The 21639-nt window shown below is 50.7% G+C and overlaps 2 protein-coding genes and 1 long non-coding RNA gene across 6 annotated transcripts in view; 1 reads left to right on the top strand and 2 right to left on the bottom strand.

Annotated features, from left to right (window-relative positions):
- Positions 1-8975, bottom strand: part of SHC2 (SHC adaptor protein 2) — a 38231-nt gene extending 29256 nt beyond the window's left edge. For all 4 annotated transcript variants that reach the window (XM_083483786.1, XM_083483788.1, XM_083483787.1 and 1 more), the window contains exons 1-2: positions 8350-8975; positions 1641-1711 (exon numbers count right to left, since the gene is read on the bottom strand). In XM_083483786.1, the coding sequence (XP_083339912.1) occupies positions 1641-1711; positions 8350-8907 (629 nt within the window). In that variant the 5' untranslated portion in view covers positions 8908-8975. The remainder of the gene's footprint in view (positions 1-1640; positions 1712-8349) is intronic.
- The window catches only part of LOC310697648, a 272049-nt gene that overhangs the window by 221230 nt on the left and 29180 nt on the right, over positions 1-21639 (top strand). The gene's annotated exons all lie outside the window — the stretch shown is intronic.
- Positions 13578-21235, bottom strand: CIMAP1D (CIMAP1 family member D). Its single transcript, XM_083484308.1, has 4 exons — positions 21017-21235; positions 19709-19819; positions 16192-16305; positions 13578-14383 (listed from the first exon to the last, which is right to left on the bottom strand). Exons 1-4 carry the CDS (start codon positions 21066-21068, stop codon positions 13899-13901), a joined length of 762 nt encoding a protein of 253 aa, XP_083340434.1. The 5' UTR covers positions 21069-21235; the 3' UTR covers positions 13578-13898.

Below are 21639 nucleotides of genomic sequence, written 5' to 3'. Positions count from 1 at the left end.
CCCGGCAGTGGGGCATCTCCCAGCCTACCCCACACGCGCCAGAATCCCTATCGGAGCGATCCATTTCCAAGCAAGCTTGCTGTCTGCACATTCAGATTCCAAAGTCATTGGGGTCGGAAGGTGGGAAAGGGGCAGCGTCTCTTCAATAATGCATGGCTCTCCTGCCCCACTGCGGAGACGCCTTCCTTCTCCGGTTACCCACCATCGATCCACACTTTGCACGGGCGAGAGAAGGGGGCTACCCCCTCGCCGTGCTTCCTCCTCCCTCCTCCTTCCTGTAGGGCTGATGCGTCAAGCTCTCCCCAGGACGGTCCTCATCTCAGACATGAGCGCGTTCAGAAGATCCTGGCTGCTGCATCCGTGCAAAGACCATAGCTGTCAACGTTTCCCTTTTTTAAAGGGAAATTCCCTTATTCCAAATAGGATTCCTCGCAAGAAAAGGGAAAAGTTGACAGCTATGGCAAAGACCCATCACAGGCTTCCCGTCTGCACTGGAGGTTTAAAGCAGAACCATCCCACTTTAGGGGCGCGGGTGGTGCTGTGGGTTAAACCACAGAGCCTAGGACTTGTTGAGCAGAAGGTTGGCGGTTCGAATCCCCGCGATGGGGTGAGCTCCCATTGCTCGGTCCCTGCTCCTGCCAACCTAGCAGTTCGAAGGCACGTCAAAGTGCAAGTAGATAAATAGGTACCACTCCAGCGGCAAGGTAAATGGTGTTTCCGTGCGCTGCTCTGGTTCGCCAGAAGCGGCTCAGTCCTGCTGGCCACATGACCTGGAAGCTGGACGCCGGCTCCCTCGGCCAGTAAAGCGAGATGAGCGCCGCAATCCCAGAGTTGTCTGTGACTGGACCTAATGGTCAGGAGTCCCTTTACCTTTTCCCGCTTTAACCCTCTACAATCACACCAAATATTGAAAGCACCACTAAAAAGGTAAAGGTAAAGGACCCCTGGCAGTTAAGTCTAGCTGCGGACGAATCTGGGGTTGCGGCACTCGCTTTATTATTCGAGGGAGCCGGCGTTTGTCCACAGTTTTTCCAGGTCATGTGGCCAGCATGACTAAACTGCTTCTGGCAAAACCAGAGCAGCGCACGGAAACGCTGTTTACCTTCCCGCCGGAGTGGTACCTATTTATCTACTTGCACTTTGACGTGCTTTCAAACTGCTAGGTTGGCAGGAGCAGCGACCGAGCAACGGGAGCTCACCCCGTCGTGGGGATTCAAACCGCTGACCTTCTGATCGGTAAGCCCAAGAGGCTCAGTGGTTTAGACCACAGCACCACTACGCCATATTGAATACATCATGTCCCCACTCCCGATTCCTGAGGCTCCAAGACTCTGGCCACCTCATGAGAAGAGAAGACTCCCTGGAAAAGACCCTGATGTTGGGAAAGATGGAGGGCACAAGGAGAAGGGAACGACAGAGGACGAGATGGTGGGACAGTGTTCTCAAAGAGACCAACATGAGTCTGACCAAACTGCGGGAGGCAGTGGAAGACAGGAGTGCCTGGCGTGCTCTGGTCCAGGGGGTCACGAAGAGTCGGACACGACTAAACGACTAAACAATATACCACCCTATACCCTGTCGTCTGTAACTGCCCCCCAGCCCACCCTGTCCTGATCTCATCGGGGTTTGATGACACTTACTTGGTAACTTGCGTCCTGGTGTTGAAATCTAGGGACCTCATCGACCGCAGGATCTCGATGCATCCCATGTACTGAAAAAGCAGAGAAGGGACATCAGCGAAGGTGGAGCGGTCCAACTCTGACTTCTGCAACTCTCGCACTGCAGGGGGTTGCATTAAGTGGCCCTTGGGGTCCCTTAAGAGCACGAGAAGGACCTTTTGGAGCATCTGAAGGAGCGTCTCCACCTCCATCGTTCTGCCCGGACACTGAGGTCCAGCTCTGAGGGCCTTCTGGCAGTTCCCTCACTGAGAGAAGCCAAGTTCCAGGGAACCAGGCAGAGGGCCTTCTCGGTGGTGGCACCTGCTCTGTGGAACACCCTCCCACCAGATGTCAAAGAGAACAACAACTACCAGACTTCTAGAAGACACCTGAAGGCAGCCCTGTTTAGGGAAGCTTTTAATGTTTGATGTATTAGAGTATTTTGATTTTTTGTTTTTTGGAAGCCGCCCAGAGTGGCTGGGGAAGCCCAGCCAGATGGGCGGGGTATAAATAAATTATTATTATTTTTTTATTATCCTGCCCAGTACCCTGGTCTCACAGTGGCCGACCAGGGAAACCAGAAATCAGGATTCGAATCCAAGACCAACGTGCTCGGCCCCTGTGGCTTTGGCAGGTGCCATTCTGAAGCTCTGCTGCTTCAGCTATAACTATAACTGTATCCATCCCCTTTTAAAGTCATCCATGGCTGGCAGCCATTGCTGGCTCCTGTGGGATGGAGTTCCACAGGTGAACTACACATTGTGTGAAGAAGGGCTTCCGTTTACCAATCCTGAATCTTCCACTTTCAGATCGTTATTCAGTAATACTTGAATTAAGAGGAGAGGGGGGAAAACACACTCCGTTTAGACGGAGATTAAATGAAGGGCTTTTAGATAATCAAAATGTTTTACGAAAAGCAGGGGGGAAAGTCCTGTGGGATTGTTTTGAATTAAATTTAAATCAAGAGATAGAAAGAAAGACGGTTTGGGATGCTAAGGTAAAGGTAAAGGGACCTCTGACCTTTAGGTCCAATCGTGACCGACTCTGGGGTTGTGGCGCTCATCTCGCTTTATTGGCCAAGGGAGCCGGCATCCAGCTTCCGTGTCATGTGGCCAGCAGGACTAAGCCGCTTCCGGCGAACCAGAGCAGCACACAGAAACGCTTTTTACCTTCCCGCCGGAGTGGTACCTATTTATCTACTTGCACTCTGACGTACTTTCAAACTGCTAGGTGGGCAGGAGCTGGGACCGAGCAACAGGAGCTCACCCCATTGCAGGGATTCGAACCTCCGACCTTCTGATTGGCAAGTCCTGGGCTCTGTGGTTTAACCCACAGCACCACCCGTGTCCTTTTTGGGATGCTAGTAAAGCAGTAATGAAAGGTTTCAAAATTGTACAGATTTCTATACCTCTCAATCTCTCTCTCTCTTTCTCTCTCTCTCTCTCTCTCTCTCTCTCTCACACACACACATTCCTTGACTGAAGAAGGGCACTGCAAAATTTGGAAATCTGCAAATTTCAGAGGATAGCCATGCTTTTTTCACACATTGTTTTGGGAAGCATCCATGAGGTAGCTTCACCTCTAACCACAGGTGGAATCAGAATACTGCCCCATCCTTCCTTGTCTGCAGCTAAATTCTGCTACTGACAAAACCCGTTGACCTTAACGGACATGACTAACTCAGGCCCATCAATTCCAATGAGTTTACTCTGAGAAAAATTTAGCTACAGACACCTCGTTCTGCTCTCCTCTGATTTACTCCCCTTGGGACCTCCCCCAGCCCCCCCCCAAAAAAAGTCTATTTGCCTTAGGACACTATCCTAGAAGAATAACAACCCACCATCTCCCTAATCTGAAACCAGGAAATATAACTTGAGAATAGGAATGGAAGGAGCCGTCCCTTTTGGCCTTCCCTGCTTCTCATTTTTGCAGTCTTATTTTCGACTCTTCAAACTTTGCAGCAATTTGCAGTTTATTTCTTGACTGGCCCTCATGAAAATTCTACAGCGTTTCGGTGCGAATTCTTTCCAGCGAACACATTTCTATATTGTACGCATGCCTTTTTGCAAATCAGTTTTCCCCCACCCTTTATATAACGCATTTTAGGATGTTGCTTTCGCGAGTATGAAAAGTTGCCCACTTTTCCCAAACAAATGCAATTTTTTTTTCGTTAATGAGGCTTGCGTCGCAAAATTCGTGGAAGTGCGAATTTTGAAGGATAGCTGTGTATGGTGTTCAGGAAAGTGAGGGTTTGGCGGGAGCAAAGAATCATTGAATTGTTCAGCAGCTAGAATACTTATCGGAAAGTATTGGAAGACACAAGATCTACCCACTCTGGAAGAATGGCAGATGAAGGTGATAGACTACATGGGACTGGCTGAAATGACTGGCAGAATCCGAGACCAGGGGAAAGAGACGGCGGAAGAAGATTGGAAGAAATTTAAAATTTATCTTAAGAAATATTGCAAAATTAATGAGTGTTAAAATGTTGTGGTTATAGAAAGTAAGGGATTATAGCTGTAAAGGTTTAAGTAAAAGAAAAGAAAAGGAAAAAATTAGATAAAATTAAGGGGGAGGATTTGCTGAAATAAATTTGGGAATTGGAATGCAGAAAGGGGAGGTATGGGGAAGTCGGTGAAGTAAGTTTTAAGAAAAAAAAAGGATTCGAAATTATACATGTTTGTTTTTGTGTGTGTATGTTTGTATTGTGTATTGTGTGTGTTTTTATAATTTGTGAAAATTCAATAAATATTTTTTTTTTAAAAAAAAAAGAATCATTGAATTGTTGAGTTGAAAGGTACCCCCAGCGATCATCTAATCCAACCTCCAAATCACAGCTGAAGAATCCCTGACAGATGGCCATCGAACCTCTGCTTAAAAACTTCCACCACCTTCCAATGGAGTCTTGCTCCACTGTCAAACAGCTCTTGTCCTCAGAAAGTTCTTCCTAATGTTTAGCTGGACTCGCCTTTCTTATAAGCTATGGGTTCGAGTCCTACCCTCCAGAGCAGGAGAAAACAAGCTTGCTTCATCTTCCATGGAATAGCCCGTGGGTAGGCAAACTAAGGCCCAGGGGCCGGATCCGGCCCAATCGCCTTCTCAATCCGGCCCGCGGACGGTCCGGGAATCAGCGTGTTTTTACATGAGTAGAATGTGCCCTTTTATTTAAAATGCATCTCTGGGTTATTTGTGGGGCATAGAAATTCGTTCTTCTTTTTTCAAAATATAATCCGCCCCCCCCCCCTCACAAGTTCTGAGGGACAGTGGACCGGCCTCCTGCTGAAAAAGTTTGCTGACCCCTGGAATAGCCCTTCAGATATTTGAAGATGGCTTTCATAATCACCTCTCAGTCTTCTCCTGGTTAAACATACCTAGCTGTCTCATACAGTTTTGCCTATTTGACTCTCTCCTCCATCCTTAAAGGTAAAGGGACCCCTGACCATTAGGTCCAGTCATGGATGACTCTGGGGTTGCGGTGCTCATCTTGCTTTATTGGCCGAGGGAGCTGGCATATAGCTTCCGGGTCATGTGGCCAGCAGGACTAAGCCGCTTCTGGCAAACCAGAGCAGTGCACGGAAACACCGTTTACCTTCCCGCCGGAGTGGTACCTATTTATCTACTTGCACTTTGACGTGCTTTCAAACTGCTAGGTTGGCAGGATCAGGGACTGAGCAACGGGAGCTCACCCCGTCATTGCAGGGATTCGAACCGCTGACCTTCTGATCGGCAAGTCCTAGGCTCTGTGATTTAACCCACAGCGCCACCCATGTCCCTCCATCCTTACTCGAGAGTAAAGCCATCTGAACACACTGCAGATGACATCCCATGTACACCAACAGCCGGCCTGCGACCCTCAAAACTGTTCTGTCCTCTTTTATTTCCATATGCCGTTCATTTCTGACTTCTCAGCCGGCGGAGGTTCAGAACAACAGATGTTTCTCAAGAAACCCAGCTTAACAGGGAATGATTTATAATCATTTTCCAGGCAGGGAAGATTCCCTCCCCTCCCCACAAAAAGAGGCTTTGCTGCTGCAATTTGCCTGTCAAAATAAATGGCCCCTTAAACGAATTAAGAACAAGGGGTTAATGAAAGGTTTCCTCCTCCTCCCTCCTCCTCCCTCTTTTCCTTTTGTGATGTGATGTAAAAGGATGTCACATAGAGGAGGGGGAAAGGTTGTTTTCTGCTGCTCCAGAGAAGCGGACACGGAGCAATGGATCCAAACTACAAGAAAGAAGATTTCCCCTAAACATTAGGAAGAACTTCCTGACAGTAAGAGCTGTTCAACAGTGGAATTTGCTGCCAAGGAGTGTGGTGGAGTCTCCTTCTTTGGAGGTCTTTAAGCAGAGGCTTGACAACCATATGTCAGGAGTGCTCTGATGGTGTTTGCTGCTTGGCAGGGGGTTGGACTCGATGGCCCTTGTGGTCTTTTCCAACTCTATGATTCTATGATTCTACGTGTCTTTCCAGCTTTACGCTGGAGGGCAGAGATTGCCCCTTCCCTGATATCTGCAAGTAGCTTTTGTAGGGTTTCTTTCCTGGCTGAAGCACTGGGTTAAAAAAAGAGAGAGAGAGCACTTCAAGGAAGTGGTGCCCATCTTCTAACTGACTTAAAGTGCTCTCTACCTCTCTAGAAAGAAAGAATTATTTGTTCCAAAGTATAACTCCACGTCCCAGGTTTCTACGTCCTGTTTCCTGAATATCAGCATTGTGATAATTATCTACAGCATTTATCTATCCCTCCATGCAGTTCATGGCGATGTAAAATAATAATAATAATAATAATAATAATAATAATAATAATAATAATAATAATAATGTTTTTCCCATCCACTCACAACAACCCTGTGAGGGAGGTCAGGCTGCGAGGTTGCAGCTGACCCAGTCAGCTCCATCGCTGAGCGGGGATTCGAACTCGCATCTCGCAAGGTGCCACACCAGTCCTAATTATCATTTAACGCCTATGCTTGTTCCTATGTTTATATATTTAAAGGACAGCCCCAAATCACTGGTGCTGCCGAAATGGGGAGGCGACCCTTTTTTGAACTTTGAGGGCATCAACAAACAGGCCGCTGTGAGTTCAGGTTGCTATTACATGTAAGTCGCTTGGACGTCAGATCCTCTTTACACCCTTCGATCCTGCACTGAGTGGAGGGGACCAAAATACAGTGGTGCCCCGCAAGACGAATGCCTCGCAAGACGGAAAACTCGCTAGACAAAAGAGTTTTCCGTTTTGGAGGTGCTTCGCAAAACGAATCTCCTATGGGCTTGCTTCGCAAGACGAAAATGTCTTGCGAGTTCCTGCTGGTTTTTTTTCCTTCCCCCTCCCCTTTTTCTAAGCCGCTAAGCTGCTTATCAGCTGATCCGATCAGCAGATAAGCCGCTAAAAGCGCTAATAGCGCTAATCCGCTAATCCATCAATGGGCTTGCTACGCAAGACGAAAAAACCGCTAGACGAAGAGAATCACAGAACGGATTCTTTTCGTCTTGCGAGGCACCACTGTATAAACCACAAAACCTACTCTGTCTTCTTGTCTCCCCTCCACCAACACACAAACCTCAACCCCCATCCGATTAATTCAAAACGGCGACTAAGAGTGAGAGAGTTCGTCTGTACCCATTCCCTGGTACGTCATTCCGGTCTGTGCAATGGGTACATTTGCTGCTGGGCCCAAATAAAGTCAAACTAGTGATCGCCGTCCGCTAGCTTATGAGCAAGAGATCCTGGGGCTCAGACTCGATTCGTTCTGAAAGCCCTACCCTGACTGAAAATATGCTAGGTCGTTCTCAAAATGCTCCACAGCACACAAAAGACCCATCGGGGCAGGAAACTACTATCGGGGGTGGACTCGGAGCACGTGCAGAGTGAACTCTTCACTCCACAGAGCAACTGCAACCAGTATATCACACCGGGTATCTGATCGGCAGGGCGTCCCCTGAGGTCCGCTACTTTTTTCACCATGCCCCTAGAATCATAGAGTTGCAGAGCTGTGGGGAACCCCAACGGTCATCTAGCCCAACCCCCTGAAATGCCCCCTGGGTGGGCTCGATTCAACCTTCTGGTCGACATCCCCCACTGCGCCAAATTGCACAAATTAGTACTCCCGGCGCTTCCAGATTTCGGGCCGTAGATGGGCTCCCGGGGTTTGGTGCCTCTTGCAAAAAAGTCCCCCCCCAAAAAAAAACTGCCCCCAGACGTTGTTCTCCAAAACGACCCCCCCCCTTGCAAAGGAAGCAGGGGCCCAGAGGCCACTCACCCGAATGATGTAGGATGTTTGGCTTCCGGGAAAAGTTTGCAAACCAGAACGCTCGCTTCCGGGTTTGCGGCGTTTGGGAGCCAAAAAGGCCGGGTCACAAGGCGTTTGAGAAGCAAGGTACGGCTGTATTTGGGGGAATGATTGAGACCCAGCGAGCGCCGTGACGTTCAAACCCTGATCTCTGACACTAACCACTGCAAGGCACTGCCTCTTTTTAACAACGAGGAGGCCAAATGGCAGGTTATCCTGTTGGCATTTGGGGGCAAAGCAGACTAACTCTTCCTGGCCCCTGGGGAAGGCTGCCACCTGGATTCGCCTCTGCTCCCCTCCCAAAATGACAACCTGTAAAAAGTCCCCCCAAAAAACTGCCCCCCAGACGTTGTCCCCCAAAACGACCCCCCCTTGTGAAGGAAGCAGGGGCCCGATGGCCACTCACCCGAACAATGTAGGAGACCCCCGGGCCCAGGATTCTCTCGTCCGGGTGCAGCCATCCTTGGACTGGTTTGCTGATAAAGCTCCCTTTACGACTCCACTCTTCCCCGGCCGGCCGGCTCCCCTCGGCCCTCGGGGCCTTCCTCCCGCCACCGGCGGGACCCCCCCTCAGCCGGCTCATCACCTGCAAGCTGCAGGGCGTGGCACAGACGGGCTCGCAGGCGCTGAGGACGGCGGCCAGGCCCGACGAGGGGGGCTGCGGGGTGCCCCGGACTTCTCTCCCCGCGGCCGAAATCTCCTTGCTGCTGCCCGAGGGGCTCCGGCTGAGAAACCCCGAAGGGCTGGAAAATTTCCACTGGGGCATTTTGGGGATTAGCATGCAGAAGGTGGTGACGGCCTCTTGCTCCTCGCCCAGCGGCGGGGGGCAGGGGGGGTCCACGGGGGTGGCCGAGGGGGGCGGCAAAGGGCCGGCGGCCGAGGCGACCTTGCCGCTCATGGCTGGTTTCTCCGACGGAGTCAGGGCGTCGTTCCAAAAACGGTCATACTTCGGCACTGCTAGCATCCCCGGCTCGTCTGGCTAAGTGGTTTTAGAGTGCTCCCGGTCGCTCTGTGCAGCGCGGCCGGGCGAACGCCGCCCCTGCCGCATGCCCCCCCTCCGCCAACACAGGCCTCCAGCAGACATCCCTCTCCTACCCAACCCTTGGGAAGATCAGAGAACACACCATGACGTAATTCTCTCTGGCTACCTTTTATTTATTTCTTTCCACACACAACCGCTGCAGAATCGGAGGCTGCTGCTCTCCCCAGCTGCCCAGACAAATTGGCAGAAAAATAAACTCGCTGTTCCTGCGGCCGTTCCCCATCCCCAAGAAAAGAAGGGGTCGTTCCCCACCTTTTTAGAATTTTAGATTTTAGAATTTTATTGTTGTTAGCCGCCCTGAGCCCGGCTTCGGCTGGGGAGGGCAGGATATAAATAAAATTTATATTATTATTATTATTATTTTTCATTATGGAAACTTAAAAGATTCAGGTGTGTTGGGTTTTTTGTTTACCTTCGGGGTTTCATATACAGTGGTACCTCGGGTTAAGTACTTAATTCGTTCCAGAGGTCCGTTCTTAACCTGAAACTGTTCTTAACCTGAAGCACCACTTTAGCTAATGGGGCCTCCCACTGCCGCCGCGCCGCCAGAGCATGATTTCTGTTCTCATCCTGAAGCAAAGTTCTTAACCCGAGGTACTATTTCTGGGTTAGGGGAGTCTGTAACCTGAAGCATATGTAACCTGAAGCGTATGTAACCCAAGGTACCACTGTAACCATATTTCTGCTTGGTTATCTAAAAGATGTTACAGCCATACCTTGGTTCTCAAACAAAATCCCTTCTGGAAGTCTGTTCGGCTTCTGAAAACGTTCGGAAACCAAATCACGGCTTCCGATTGGCTGCAGGAGCTTCCTGCGGCCAATTGGCAGCCGCGTCGGATGTTCGGCTTCCAAAAAAAAGTTCGTGAACCAGAACGCTCGCTTCCGGGTTTGTGGCGTTTTGGGAGCCAAAACGTCCGGGTCACAAGGTATTTGAGAAGCAAGGTACAGCTGTATTCGGGAAAATGATTGAGACCTAGCGAGCGCCGTGACTTCAAACCCTGATGTCTGACGCTCTAACCACTGCACGGCACTGCCTCTTTTTAACCACGAGGAGGCCAGGTGGCAGGTTATCCTGTTGGCATTTGGGGGCAAAGCGGACTAACTCTTCCCGGCCCCCGGGAGAGCTGCCACCAGGATTCACCTCTGCCCCCCTCCCAAGATTATGTAGCCCAACTTGGTGCCTTTAAGAAAGCCCTTTCATAGAGTTTGCCGCTGCAATGACCTGGTGCCGTCTCAGTGTTGTGGACCACAACTGCCATGAAAGAGGAAAAACGAGAGAATAAACGTTGCCGTCAGATAAAGATATTCCCATTATTTGATTGTTGAGTTGCTGATTTGTCAGGCTTGTGATGGGAGTTGCCTTGAAAAATGGTGGTTCCTTTGTAAAAAGGTAAAGGGACCCCTGACCGTTAGGTCCAGTCGTGACTGACTCTGGGGTTGCGGCGCTCATCTCGCTTCATTGGCCAAGGGAGCCGGCGTACAGCTTCCCGTTCATGTGGCCAGCATGACTTAAGCTGCTTCTGGCGAACCAGAGCAGCGCACGGAAACGCCGTTTACCTTCCCACCGGAGTGGTATCTATTTATCTACTTGCACTTTGACGTGCTTTCAAACTGCTAGGTTGGCAGGAGCAGGGACCGAGCAATGGGAGCTCACCCCGTCGCGGGGATTCGAACCGCCGATCTTCTGATCGGCAAGTCCTAGGCTCTGTGGTTTAACCCACAGCGCCACCCGCGTCCCTCCCCAGCAAAGAAGGCCGCTGCGAATCCGCCGTAAGCCTCTGGTTTTGGAGACCAGGCCTGTTTGCTCCTTCCTTCGCCAGCAGGATGGGCGTCGTGATTCTGAAAGCAGCGAAATCTTTGGCTCTCTAAATCCCTGCTATCTTCAGAGTAGCTCAAGGACAGTTCATTAAAGAGAATCACAGTCAGAAGTTGGACATGCTCTGGTGCTTGAAGAAAGCTGGCCTGTCGTCTCAGAGGCTCCGATTATCTTCTGGCGGTGAGAGAGAGATGCTATACGATTCTGAGTTTGCAGCACAGTCACAGGCCAAGAAAAACAGGTGAAAGCTGTTCTCCTCGGCAGGTCGAGGGACCAGGCAACAGGGAGGGATGGAAAAAGCAAGTGATGAATTAATTACTCCTCTGCCAGAGGTTTTGTGCCGTTTTGCTCTTAAAAAGCAACACCAAATTGTTTAAATTTTCAGATTTACAAACATAAACCGAACAAACAAATAAAACACATCCCATAAGTTCCCTTGGACTTCCCTCCTCCAATTTGTGGGTCCTTACGTTAAGGGACGTGGGTGGCACTGTGGTCTAAACCACTGAGCCTCTTGGGCTTGCCGATCGGAAGGTCGGCGGTTCGAATCCCCACGACAGGGTGAGCTCCCGTTGCTCCGTCCCAGCTCCTGCCAACCTAGCAGTTCGAAAGCACACCGGTGCAAGTAAATAAATAGGTACCGCTGCGGCGGGAAGGTAAACGGCGTTTCCGTGCGCTCTGGTTTCCGTCACGGTGTCCCGTTGCACCAGAAGCTGTTCAGTCCTGCTGGCCACATGACCCGGAAAGCTGTCTGCAGACAAATACCGGCTCCCTTGACCTGAAAGCAAGATGAGCGCCGCAACCTCATAGTCGCCTTTGACTGGACTTAACAGTCCAGGGGTCCTTTACCTTTACCTTTTTTTAACCCTTATGTTAACTTTTCCTTCTGCATCTCCTTCGTTAATCCAATTCTAACAAATCGCCAATAAAACCACAGCCCAACGTTTAACTGCAAGCATCATTCCAATACTACTAATTTTAATTGCTTACAATTATTTGTTTATATGTATAGGTAAATTATATATTTTCCCGCATTTGCTTATTGAAATGTTGGTCTTCCTGATTCCTGATTCTTGCGGTCAGTTTTGCCATCTCTGCATAGTTCATCAGTTTAATCTGCTATTCTTCTCTGGTAGGGACTGTGTCAGTGTGTTGGAAACAGAAGGAACTTTTTCCACATGTGGTGGACATGCAAAATAGTTAGAGAATTGGGAAATGATATATAACAAGGTGAAAAACATGTTTAAAAGACACACACACACACCCCAACAACCAGAGACACTTCTTTTGAGAATGGCACAGGGGGAAGTAGCTAGGTCTCAGAAAAATCTATTTATGTATGCCACAACAGCAACTAGGATTTGGTTGCACATGCCCTTTTGGCTTGCCCCCTTTATAAAAACGAGGAATAAGATTGTGTTGTTGTTTAGTCATGTCTGACTCTTGGTGACCCCCTGGACCAGACCACGCCAGGCACTCCTGTCTTCCACTGCCTCCCGCAGTTGGGTCAAACTCATGCTGGTAGCTTCGAGAACACTGTCCCACCATCTCGTCCTCTGTCGTCCCCTTCTCCTTGCGCCCTCCATCTTTCATCCCCTTCATGGATCACTGCCTTGCCGTGGCAAAGGGGCTTGAATAACTCAGAGAAGCTATGAACTATGCCATGCAGGGCCACCCAAGATGGACAGGTCATAGTGGAGAGTTTTGACCAAACATGATCCACCTGGAGCAGGAACCGGCAAGCCACGCCAGTATCCCTGCCAAGAAAACTCCATGGACAAAGACAACAGGAATAAGATTATCACCCCTCTTTTATTGTCCATTCCGGGTCACCCAGCCACTGCCCCAGGGTCTTTCTCTTGGCAGGTCAAGATGAGCAGGTGACAGCAAAGGTTGCAAGGTCTTTAGCAGGGGCAATCAGAACAAGATCCACTATTTGACTATTGACTCAAAACCCTAAAATGTATTTTATACAATTGACTTTTCATTTCCATTCTTTGCATATCACATTGTTGTTTTATTGCAATGGCCGATGGCTGACGCAAATAAAGATTTGTTCATTTACTCATTCCCTAATCCTTTGCCCAGTGTATCATTGCAGCTTTGAATCAGTCTGTGTCTCTCATAATAATAATTTATTATTTATAACCCCGCCCATCTGGCTGGGCTTCCCCAGCCACTCTGGGCGGCTTCCAAAAAAATATTAAAATACTGTAATACATCAAACATTAAAAGCTTCCCTAAACAGGGCTGCCTTCAGATGTCTTCTAAAAGTCTGGTAGTTGTTGTTCTCTTTGACATCTGGTGGGAGGGCGTTCCACAGGGAAGGTGCCACTACCGAGAAGGCCCTCTGCCTGGTTCCCTGTAACCTCACTTCTCGCAGGGAGGGAACCGCCAGAAGGCCCTTGGAGCTGGATCTCAGTGTCCGGGCTGGACAATGGGGGTGGAGACACTTCTTCGGATATACTGGACCAAGGTCATTTAGGGCTTTAAAGGTCAGCACCAGTGCTTTGAATTGTGCTCGGAAACATACTGGGAGCCAATGGAGGTCTTTCAGGACTGGTGTTATGTGGTCTTGGCGGCCGCTCCCAGTCACCACTCTGGCTGCCGCATTTTAGATTAATTGCAGTTTCCGGGTCACCTTCAAAGGTAGCCCCACGTAGAGCGCATCGCAGTAGTCCAAGCGGGAGATAACCAGAGCATGCACCACTAAGGAGAGGCAGTCCGCAGGCAGGTAGGGTCTCATCCTGCGTACCAGATGGAGCTGCCCTGGACGCAGAACTGACCTGCGCCTCCATGGGCAGCTGTGAGTCCAAAATGACTCGCAGGCTGCGCACCTGGTCCTTCAGGGGCACAGTTACCCCATTCAGGACCAGGGAGTCCCCCACACCTGCCCACCTCCTGTCCCCCCAAAACAGTCCTTCTGTTTTGTCAGGATTCAACCTCAATCTGTTAGCCGCCATCCATCCTCCCACCGCCTCCAGACACTCACACAGGACCTTCACCGCCTTCACTGGTTCTGATTTGAAAGAGAAGTAGAGCTGGGTATCATACGCATGTCCTAGATTTGCGACGGGTGAGGCTGTGGCCCCTGATTCTACCACTCTGGAACATCTGTGATGAGGGGCATGAGGAATTCCGAGTGGCGGACCCCGAGGGAGTAGGAAGGGGCTCTCGCCCTATGAACCTTCACCTTCTCTGGGCTGTGGGCCCCGGGGCCTGGGGTGTGGGACACCTGTGTGGGCTTCTTCAACCTCCCCAACATGGAGAAAGACGGGGGCCGACAGAGATAGACACTGGGGTCCGTGGTGTTGTAACGCCCCGGGCCGGGGGTCTGGGAGAGGTCTTCGGCGTAGCTCCCCTTGGCGTTCCAGCCACGGATGGTGAAGGATGGACTCGAGGGCTTGCTGGGCACCCGTGGGCCAAGAAGCGAGGGGAGGGTGTAGCTGTTGGGGGCCGGGACGGGGTCCACCAGGCGGCTTTTGGTGCGGGCCCCGATGGAAAAGGAAGGCGGTCTCTGCTGCGACGGAGGAGGGGCCCTCTCAGGGCTGTACGCCCCCGGCCCAGGGGTCTGGGGCAGACCTGGAGGGAAAATACACACCATTGAACACAGCTTGGGCACAGAGGCAGTGTGGTGTAGTGGTCAAAGAACAGGAAATAGCTTAGCACAGAGCTGAATTGAGGAGTTGGAAGGGGTTGCGTGGGTCGTACAGCCCAACCCCCAGCAATGCAAGAATCTTATGCCCAATGTGGGGCTCGAATTAAGGTAAAGGGACCCCTGACCATTAGGTCCTGTCGTGGCCAACTCTGGGGTTGCGGCGCTCATCTTGCTTTATTGGCCGAGGGAGCCAGCGTACAGCTTCCGGGTCATGTGGCCAGCATGACTAAGCCGCTTCTGGCGAACCAGAGCAGCGCACGGAAACGCCGTTTACCTTCCCGCTGGAGCGGTACCTATTTATCTACTTGCACTTTGACGTGCTTTCGAACTGCTAGGTTGGCAGGAGCAGGGACCAAGCAACGGGAGCTCACCCCATTGTGGGGATTTGAACCGCCGACCTTCTGATCCGCAAGTCCTAGGCTCTGTGGTTTAACCCACAGCGCCACCCGCGTCCCAGGAGTCGAATTATTACTAAGTAAAAAAAAAAAGGCAAATGACCCCTGGACGGTTAAGTCAAAGGTGACTATGGGGTTCTAAAAATCAGATAGTTGTTTATTTCCTTGACATCTGATGGGAGGGCATTCCACAGGGCGGGCGCCACCACCGAGAAGGCCCTCTGCCTGGTTCCCTGTAACTTGGCTTCTCGCAGGGAGGGAACTGCCAGAAGGCCCTCGCGCTGGACCTCAGTGTCCGGGCTGAACGATGGGGGTGGAGACACTCCTTCAGGTGTACTGTGCTGAGGCCGTTTAGGGCTTTCAAGGTCAGCACCAACACTTTGAATTGTGCTCGGAAACGTCCTGGGAGCCAATGGAGGTCTTTCAGGACCGGTGTTATGTGGTCTCGGCGGCCCCTCCCCGTCACCAAATATCCATCTCAAGTGTCAAATGCCAGGGTAAAGAGGTCTGCTGTTAGTTTGCTGAAAGCAGTACGGTGAAGATACCAGAAGCACTTTTATGGGGAGATCTCCGGCCTAGGACCCTCGTACCTTTGGGACCGCCTCTCCTGGTATGCCCCACGGAGGACCTTAAGGTCCATAAATAGCAACACCCTAGTGGTCCCGGGCCCTAAGGTAGTTAGATTAGCCTCAACCAGAGCCAGGGCCTTCTCAACAGTGGCTCCCGCCTGGGGGAACGCTCTGTCTCATGAGACCAGGGCCCTGCGGCATCTGATTTCTATCCACAGGGCCTGTCAGACAGAGTTTGTTCCACCTGGCCTTTGGCTTAGAATCAGTTTGATTCCCTCCCCCTCTTTCTTTTTCCTTTCTCCTCCTGTGAAGAGGCTGCATCCTAATGTTTGAATGTTGTATCTTAATCTTTTAAATTGTATTTTAATCAACTTGTTTTTATGATTGGTTGTTAGCCGCCCTGAGCCTGGTCTTGGCTGGGGAGGGCGGGGTATAAATAAAAAATTATTATTATTTATTAGAGACCCTCTCCTGCAAGGCCAGCACCGCCTCAAGCCTCTGAGGGTGGAGAATCTCCCCAGAGGGCCCCCTCTGCTGATCACCAGAATTGGGCCCAGACGAGCACCAGAATTGGGCCCAGAAACAAACCGGCAGCCGGGTAAAGCTCATAGTCCAGCCGCTGCGTTTTGTACCCGCTGCAACTTTTATGCCGTCTCCAAGGGCAGCCCCAGCCTGACCATCTCGCAGCAATCTAGTTGGTACCCAACCTCCCCTATATTGCATGCTCTCTGTTTCATGGGTGTTTCAAAAGCCCGCTTGCCCCCTTACCTGGGGGTCTCGCTCGTGCCAGCATGGAGTAGGAAGGTCCCTTCGCCCGGCCGAAGCGCGTGAGTTCAGGGTGCACGAAGTAACACGGCCCAGGACTTGAATCCTTCAGGTCTACTGGAGAGGAGGAAAAACAACAACAGTGGATATACTAGAAACAACAAAGGTCCGTATAGTTAAAGCTATGTTTTTCCCAGTAGGGATGTATGGAAGTGAGAGCTGGACCATCAAGAAGGCTGATCGCCAAAGAATGGATGCTTTTGAATTCTGGTGCTGGAGGAGACTCTTGAGAGTCCCATGGACTGCAAGAAGATCAAACCTCTCCATTCTGAAGGAAATTAGCCCTGAGTGCTCACTGGAAGGACAGATCCTGAAGCAAAGTTCTTAACCCGAGTACGATTTCTGTTCTCATCCTGAAGCAAAGTTCTTAACCCGAGGTACTATTTCTGGGTAAGCGGAGTCTGTAACCTGAAGTGTATGTAACCCGAGGTACCACTGTATAAACTAAACAAGCTATAGCTTTGTTGTTGTTTAGTTGTGTCCGACTCTTTGTGACCCCCTGGACCAGAGCACGCCAGGCCCTCCTGTCTTCCACTGCCTCCCACAGTTTGGTCAAACTCATGCTTGTAGCTTCGAGAACACTGTCCCACCATCTCGTCCTCTGTCGTCCCCTTCTCCTTGCGCCCTCCATCTTTCCCAACATCAGGGACTTTTCCAGGGAGTCTTCTCTTCTCATGAGGTGGCCAAAGTCTTGGAGCCTCAGGGCCCCACAAAAATTTAAAGGGGGGAATACTGGATGTACCTTTCCAAAATATAAGATAAAAAAACAAATAAAATAAGACCTACATACAGCAACAGTGTTTTGTGTTGTGTAGGCTCCTGTGATGTAAGTCATGGGCCTCACCTGCTAGCCTGCTCCCTAAAATATCCCTGGTTTGCTCCTTTCTATATATAGGGTGCCTACATTCTGCATGGTCTGCTTTCATTACCGTATAGCAGGGGTCAGCAAAGTTTATCTTGCCTGGGCTGGATCGGTCCCGCAGAGATCCCTTCAAGGGCTAGATCGTGTGTGCACCTGCGATTTTCAGCACCTGCACAGGCGCAGACGCAGACGTGATTTTTGAGCAGTGTGTGAGCGGGCAGCTCAGTTCGGGGGTGGCTCGTGGGCTGGTCAAACGACCTTTTCTGGCTACACCAGAGCCAGTGTGGTGTAGTGGTTAAGAGCAGTAGTCTCGTAATCTGGGGAACTGGGTTCGATTCCCCGCTCCTAAGGGAGCTGGGCATGTTTAGCCTGGAGAAGAGGAGGTTAAGGGGTGATATGATAGCCATGTTCAAATATATAAAAGGATGTCACATAGAGGAGGGAGAAAGGTTGTTTTCTGCTGCTCCAGAGAAGAGGACACGGAGCAATGGATCCAAACTACAAGAAAGAAGATTCCACCTAAACATTAGGAAGAACTTCCTGACAGCAAGAGCTGTTTGACAGTGGAATTTGCTGCCAAGGAGTGTGGTGGAGTCTCCTCCTTTGGAGGTCTTTCAGCAGAGGCTTGACAACCATATGTCAGGAGTGCTCTGATGGTGTTTCCTGCTTGGCAGGGGGTTGGACTCGATGGCCCTTGTGGTCTCTTCCAACTCTAGGATTCTATGATTCCTCCACCTGCAGCTGCTGGGTGACCTTGGGCCAGTCACACTTCTCTGAAGTCTCTCAGCCCCACTCACCTCAGAGTGTTTGTTGTGGGGCAGGAAGGGAAAGGAGAATGTTAGCCGCTTTGAGACTCCTTAAAGGGAGTGAAAGGCACGATATCAAATCCAAACTCCTCCTCTTCTTCCAGCCCACGGGCCTTAGGTTGCTGACCTCTGCCATATAGCCTATAGTCAACACAAAAAACAGCGGCCGTTTGTTGTTGTCAAAGGACAGCTGGACATAGAAGGGGCCCCATTACCTTCAGTAGCTGAGGGCCTCGTCAAACCAAAATCCGGCCCTGGTCAGAGATGACTCACTGACAAAAATGCACACAGGTCCTTTAATCTCAATGGGACTACTCTGAGCAGTGCTAAAATTGGGTACTGTTTGTGGCAAAGGCTGCCAAGTGCAGAGAGACGTTTGTGGGCCCCATCTCTGAAAATTGTCATGGAGACTTGAATCCTGACAGCGATTCATGCCACCTGCCAAATGTTCATCTCGTCTCCATTGCAGTCATGTTCATTTGTTTTATAAGCAAAGCTCCGTTAACTTTGAGAACATGTACATCCCTTTATTCCTCTTCATGTGCTAATTTTAACCGTGCCTTCTGCGGATTTAGGAAAGTTTTGCCTGTGCTTCGTCGCTTCATCCCGCTGCTCTGCATAGAATCATAGAATCATAGAGTTGGAAGAGACCACAAGGGCCATCGAGTCCAACCCCCTGCCAAGCAGGAAACACCATCAGAGCACTCCTGACATATGGTTGTCAAGCCTCTGCTTAAAGACCTCCAAAGGAGGAGACTCCACCACACTCCTTGGCAGCAAATTCCACTGTCAAACAGCTCTTACTGTCGGGAAGTTCTTCCTAATGTTTAGGTGGAATCTTCTTTCTTGTAGTTTGGATCCATTGCTCCGTGTCCGCTTCTCTGGAGCAGCAGAAAACCACCTTTCTCCCTCCTCTATGTGACATCCTTTTATATAGTTGAAGATGGCTATCATATCACCCCTTAAGTGCTCTTCTGTTCTGACTTTGGAGGCAATGCACACACCTTCCACACATTCCAGCACATCTGTCCACATCTGGACACCCCATTTGAACTTCCTGGAAGAAATATTCAGAAGCATTTTGGACGTTTCCCAGCCTGTTGCATGGCTGGTAGCACTGCTGCATCTGAAAATTTGTGTGTGTGTATTTAGAGGCGGCCCTCTCTAAGCATGCCCCTCCTCCTTGACACTGTAATAATAATAATTATTATTATTTATTTATACCCCGCCCATCTGGCTGGGTTTCCCCAGCCACTCTGGGCAGCTTCCAACAAAACACTAAAATACAATAACCTATTAAACATTAACAGCTTCCCTAAACAGGACTGCCTTCAGATGTCTTCTAAAAGTCTGGTAGTTCTTTTTCTCTTTGACATCTGATGGGAGGGTGTTCCACAGGGCGGGTGCCACCACCGAGAAGGCCCTCTGCCTGGTTCCCTGTAACTTGGCTTCTCGCAGGGAGGGAACCGCCAGAAGACCCTCGGAGCTGGACCTCAGTGTCCGGGCAGAACGACGGGGGTGGAGACGCTCCTTCAGGGATACTGGACCCGAGGCTATTTAGGGCTTTTAGATGAATTCTGCTGGATCAAACTTCATTACCCAGATCACCTGGAAAAGTGTGTGTGCGTGCAAACACGTGTATGTGAAAGCACCTCACAAATGGCTGTTAATCACTGCAAACAACTGCCACCCACCCACTCAGGCAACAACAGCCCATATAGAAGCCACAACCTCCTCCTCAAGCATTGCTCTTTTACCTTACAGGTAACCACTTGGCGGTTCAACTACTCACGTCTGTTTTTCAACCTCTGGTGGAAGGAGTAAGCTGGACTGGTGAATCGAGTGTAGTCGTGGTTGACAAACCCAACTGTGGGGGGCAAGGTGTAGCATCCCGGTCCGGGGCCTGGCATGGTATATGAAGAGGGGGGGGGACATTTTAGAAACAGGTTTCAGTGACTAAGAATATGCCCAGCAGGACTAAACCGCTTCTGGCGCAACGGGACACTGTGACGGAAACCAGAACACACGGAGACACCGTTTACCTTCCCGCTGCAGTGGTACCTATTTATCTACTTGCACCGGTGTGCTTTTGAATTACTAGGTTGGCAGGAGCTGGGACGGAGCAACGGGAGCTCACCCCATCGCAGGGATTCGAACCGCTGACCTTCCGATCAGCAAGCCCAAGAGGCTCAGTGGCTTAGACCACAGCGCCAACTGTGTCTTTGGAATGTTGCTGTTGTTGTTTAGTCGTTTAGTCGTGTCCGCCTCTTCATGACCCCCTGGACCAGAGCATGCCAGGCACTCCTGTCTTCCACTGCCTCCCGCAGTTGGGTCAAACTCATGCTGGTAGCTTCGAGAACACTGTCCCACCATCTCCTCCTCTGTCGTCCCCTTCTCCTTGTGCCCTCCATCTTTCCCAACATCAGGGTCTTTTCCAGGGAGTCTTCTCTTCTCATGAGGTGGCCAAAGTCTTGGAGCCTCAGCTTCAGGATCTGTCCTTTCAGTGAGCACTCAGGGCTGATTTCCTTCCGAATGGAGAGGTTTGATCTTCTTGCAGTCCATGGGACTCTCAAGAGTCTCCTCCAGCACCAGAATTCAAAAGCATCCATTCTTCGGCGATCAGCCTTCTTTATGGTCCAGCTCTCACTTCCTGGCGCGACACACAACTAACACCAATGGAAAAGAAGGCTCTGCTTAGCAGTTTAGTACGTTGCCATGTTCAGTATAAGGGATGCGGGTGGCACTGTGGGTTAAACCACAGAGCCTAGGACTTGCCGATCCCCGCAATGACGGGGTGAGCTCCCGTTGCTCGGTCCCTGCTCCTGCCAACCTAGCAGTTCGAAAGCACGTCAAAGTGCAAGTAGATAAATAGGTACCACTCCGGCGGGAAGGTAAACGGCGTTTCCGTGTGCTGTTCTGGTTCACCAGAAGCGGCTTAGTCCTGCTGGCCACATGACCCGGAAGCTGTACGCCGGCTCCCTCGGCCAATAAAGCGAGATGAGCGCCGCAACCCCAGAGTCGGACACAACTGGACCTAGTGGTCAGGGGTCCCTTTACCTTTATGTTCAGTATAAACAAAGTAAGCAACGGTCCACCATACCCGTCTCGCGAGCAGCAATCGCTGGCGTCTTTTTCAGTCCGGAGTCTTCCATCTTGGATCCGCAAATATGGTGTTCGTCGGGGATCAATAATGCTTTCTTGTGTCTGTCCTCCCAACCCAGGAAAAACACACACACTCACACCCTTCTTGCCAGTAAGACACAAATGTTTTGACGAGGGAGGGTTTGCACACATAGGGAATAGTTTCTCTCTCTCTCTCTCTCCAGGTGGACCGGCCCGCGGCGAGGAAGAACAGAAGAGAGTTTGCACCTGCTCACGTCTCGCTGTCAGGGACGGCGAGATGTCATTCGGGTTGCCGGCGATCTGCCGATAAAAGGATGCTCTGAAACGGGATACGCAGCAGGTGGCCAGAGCGAGATTGTCTCTGTAAATGTATCTTCCCGATCTTTCCGAAGAGAGCGATAGGGTGGCACAAAAGGAACGTTGGCGCAGACAGCTGAAATGCCCTCGGGGAGCTGTGCTGCTCCATGTTTCTAGACGTTGCGCTCGTGAAATGCTTCTGCCGGGTGAGCGGCAGGTAAACAAAGAGAACGTCAAAAGAGCTCCCTGCTGGATCAAGTCGGCGGGCCACCAAGTGCGGCATTCTCTTCTCACGGTGCCTGG

The sequence above is a fragment of the Podarcis liolepis genome (assembly GCF_965112155.1).
Source record: "Podarcis liolepis genome assembly, chromosome: 18".
Taxonomy (NCBI): domain Eukaryota; kingdom Metazoa; phylum Chordata; class Lepidosauria; order Squamata; family Lacertidae; genus Podarcis; species Podarcis liolepis.
Note: the sequence above shows the minus strand (reverse complement) of the source record. Positions and strands in the feature narration are given on the sequence as shown.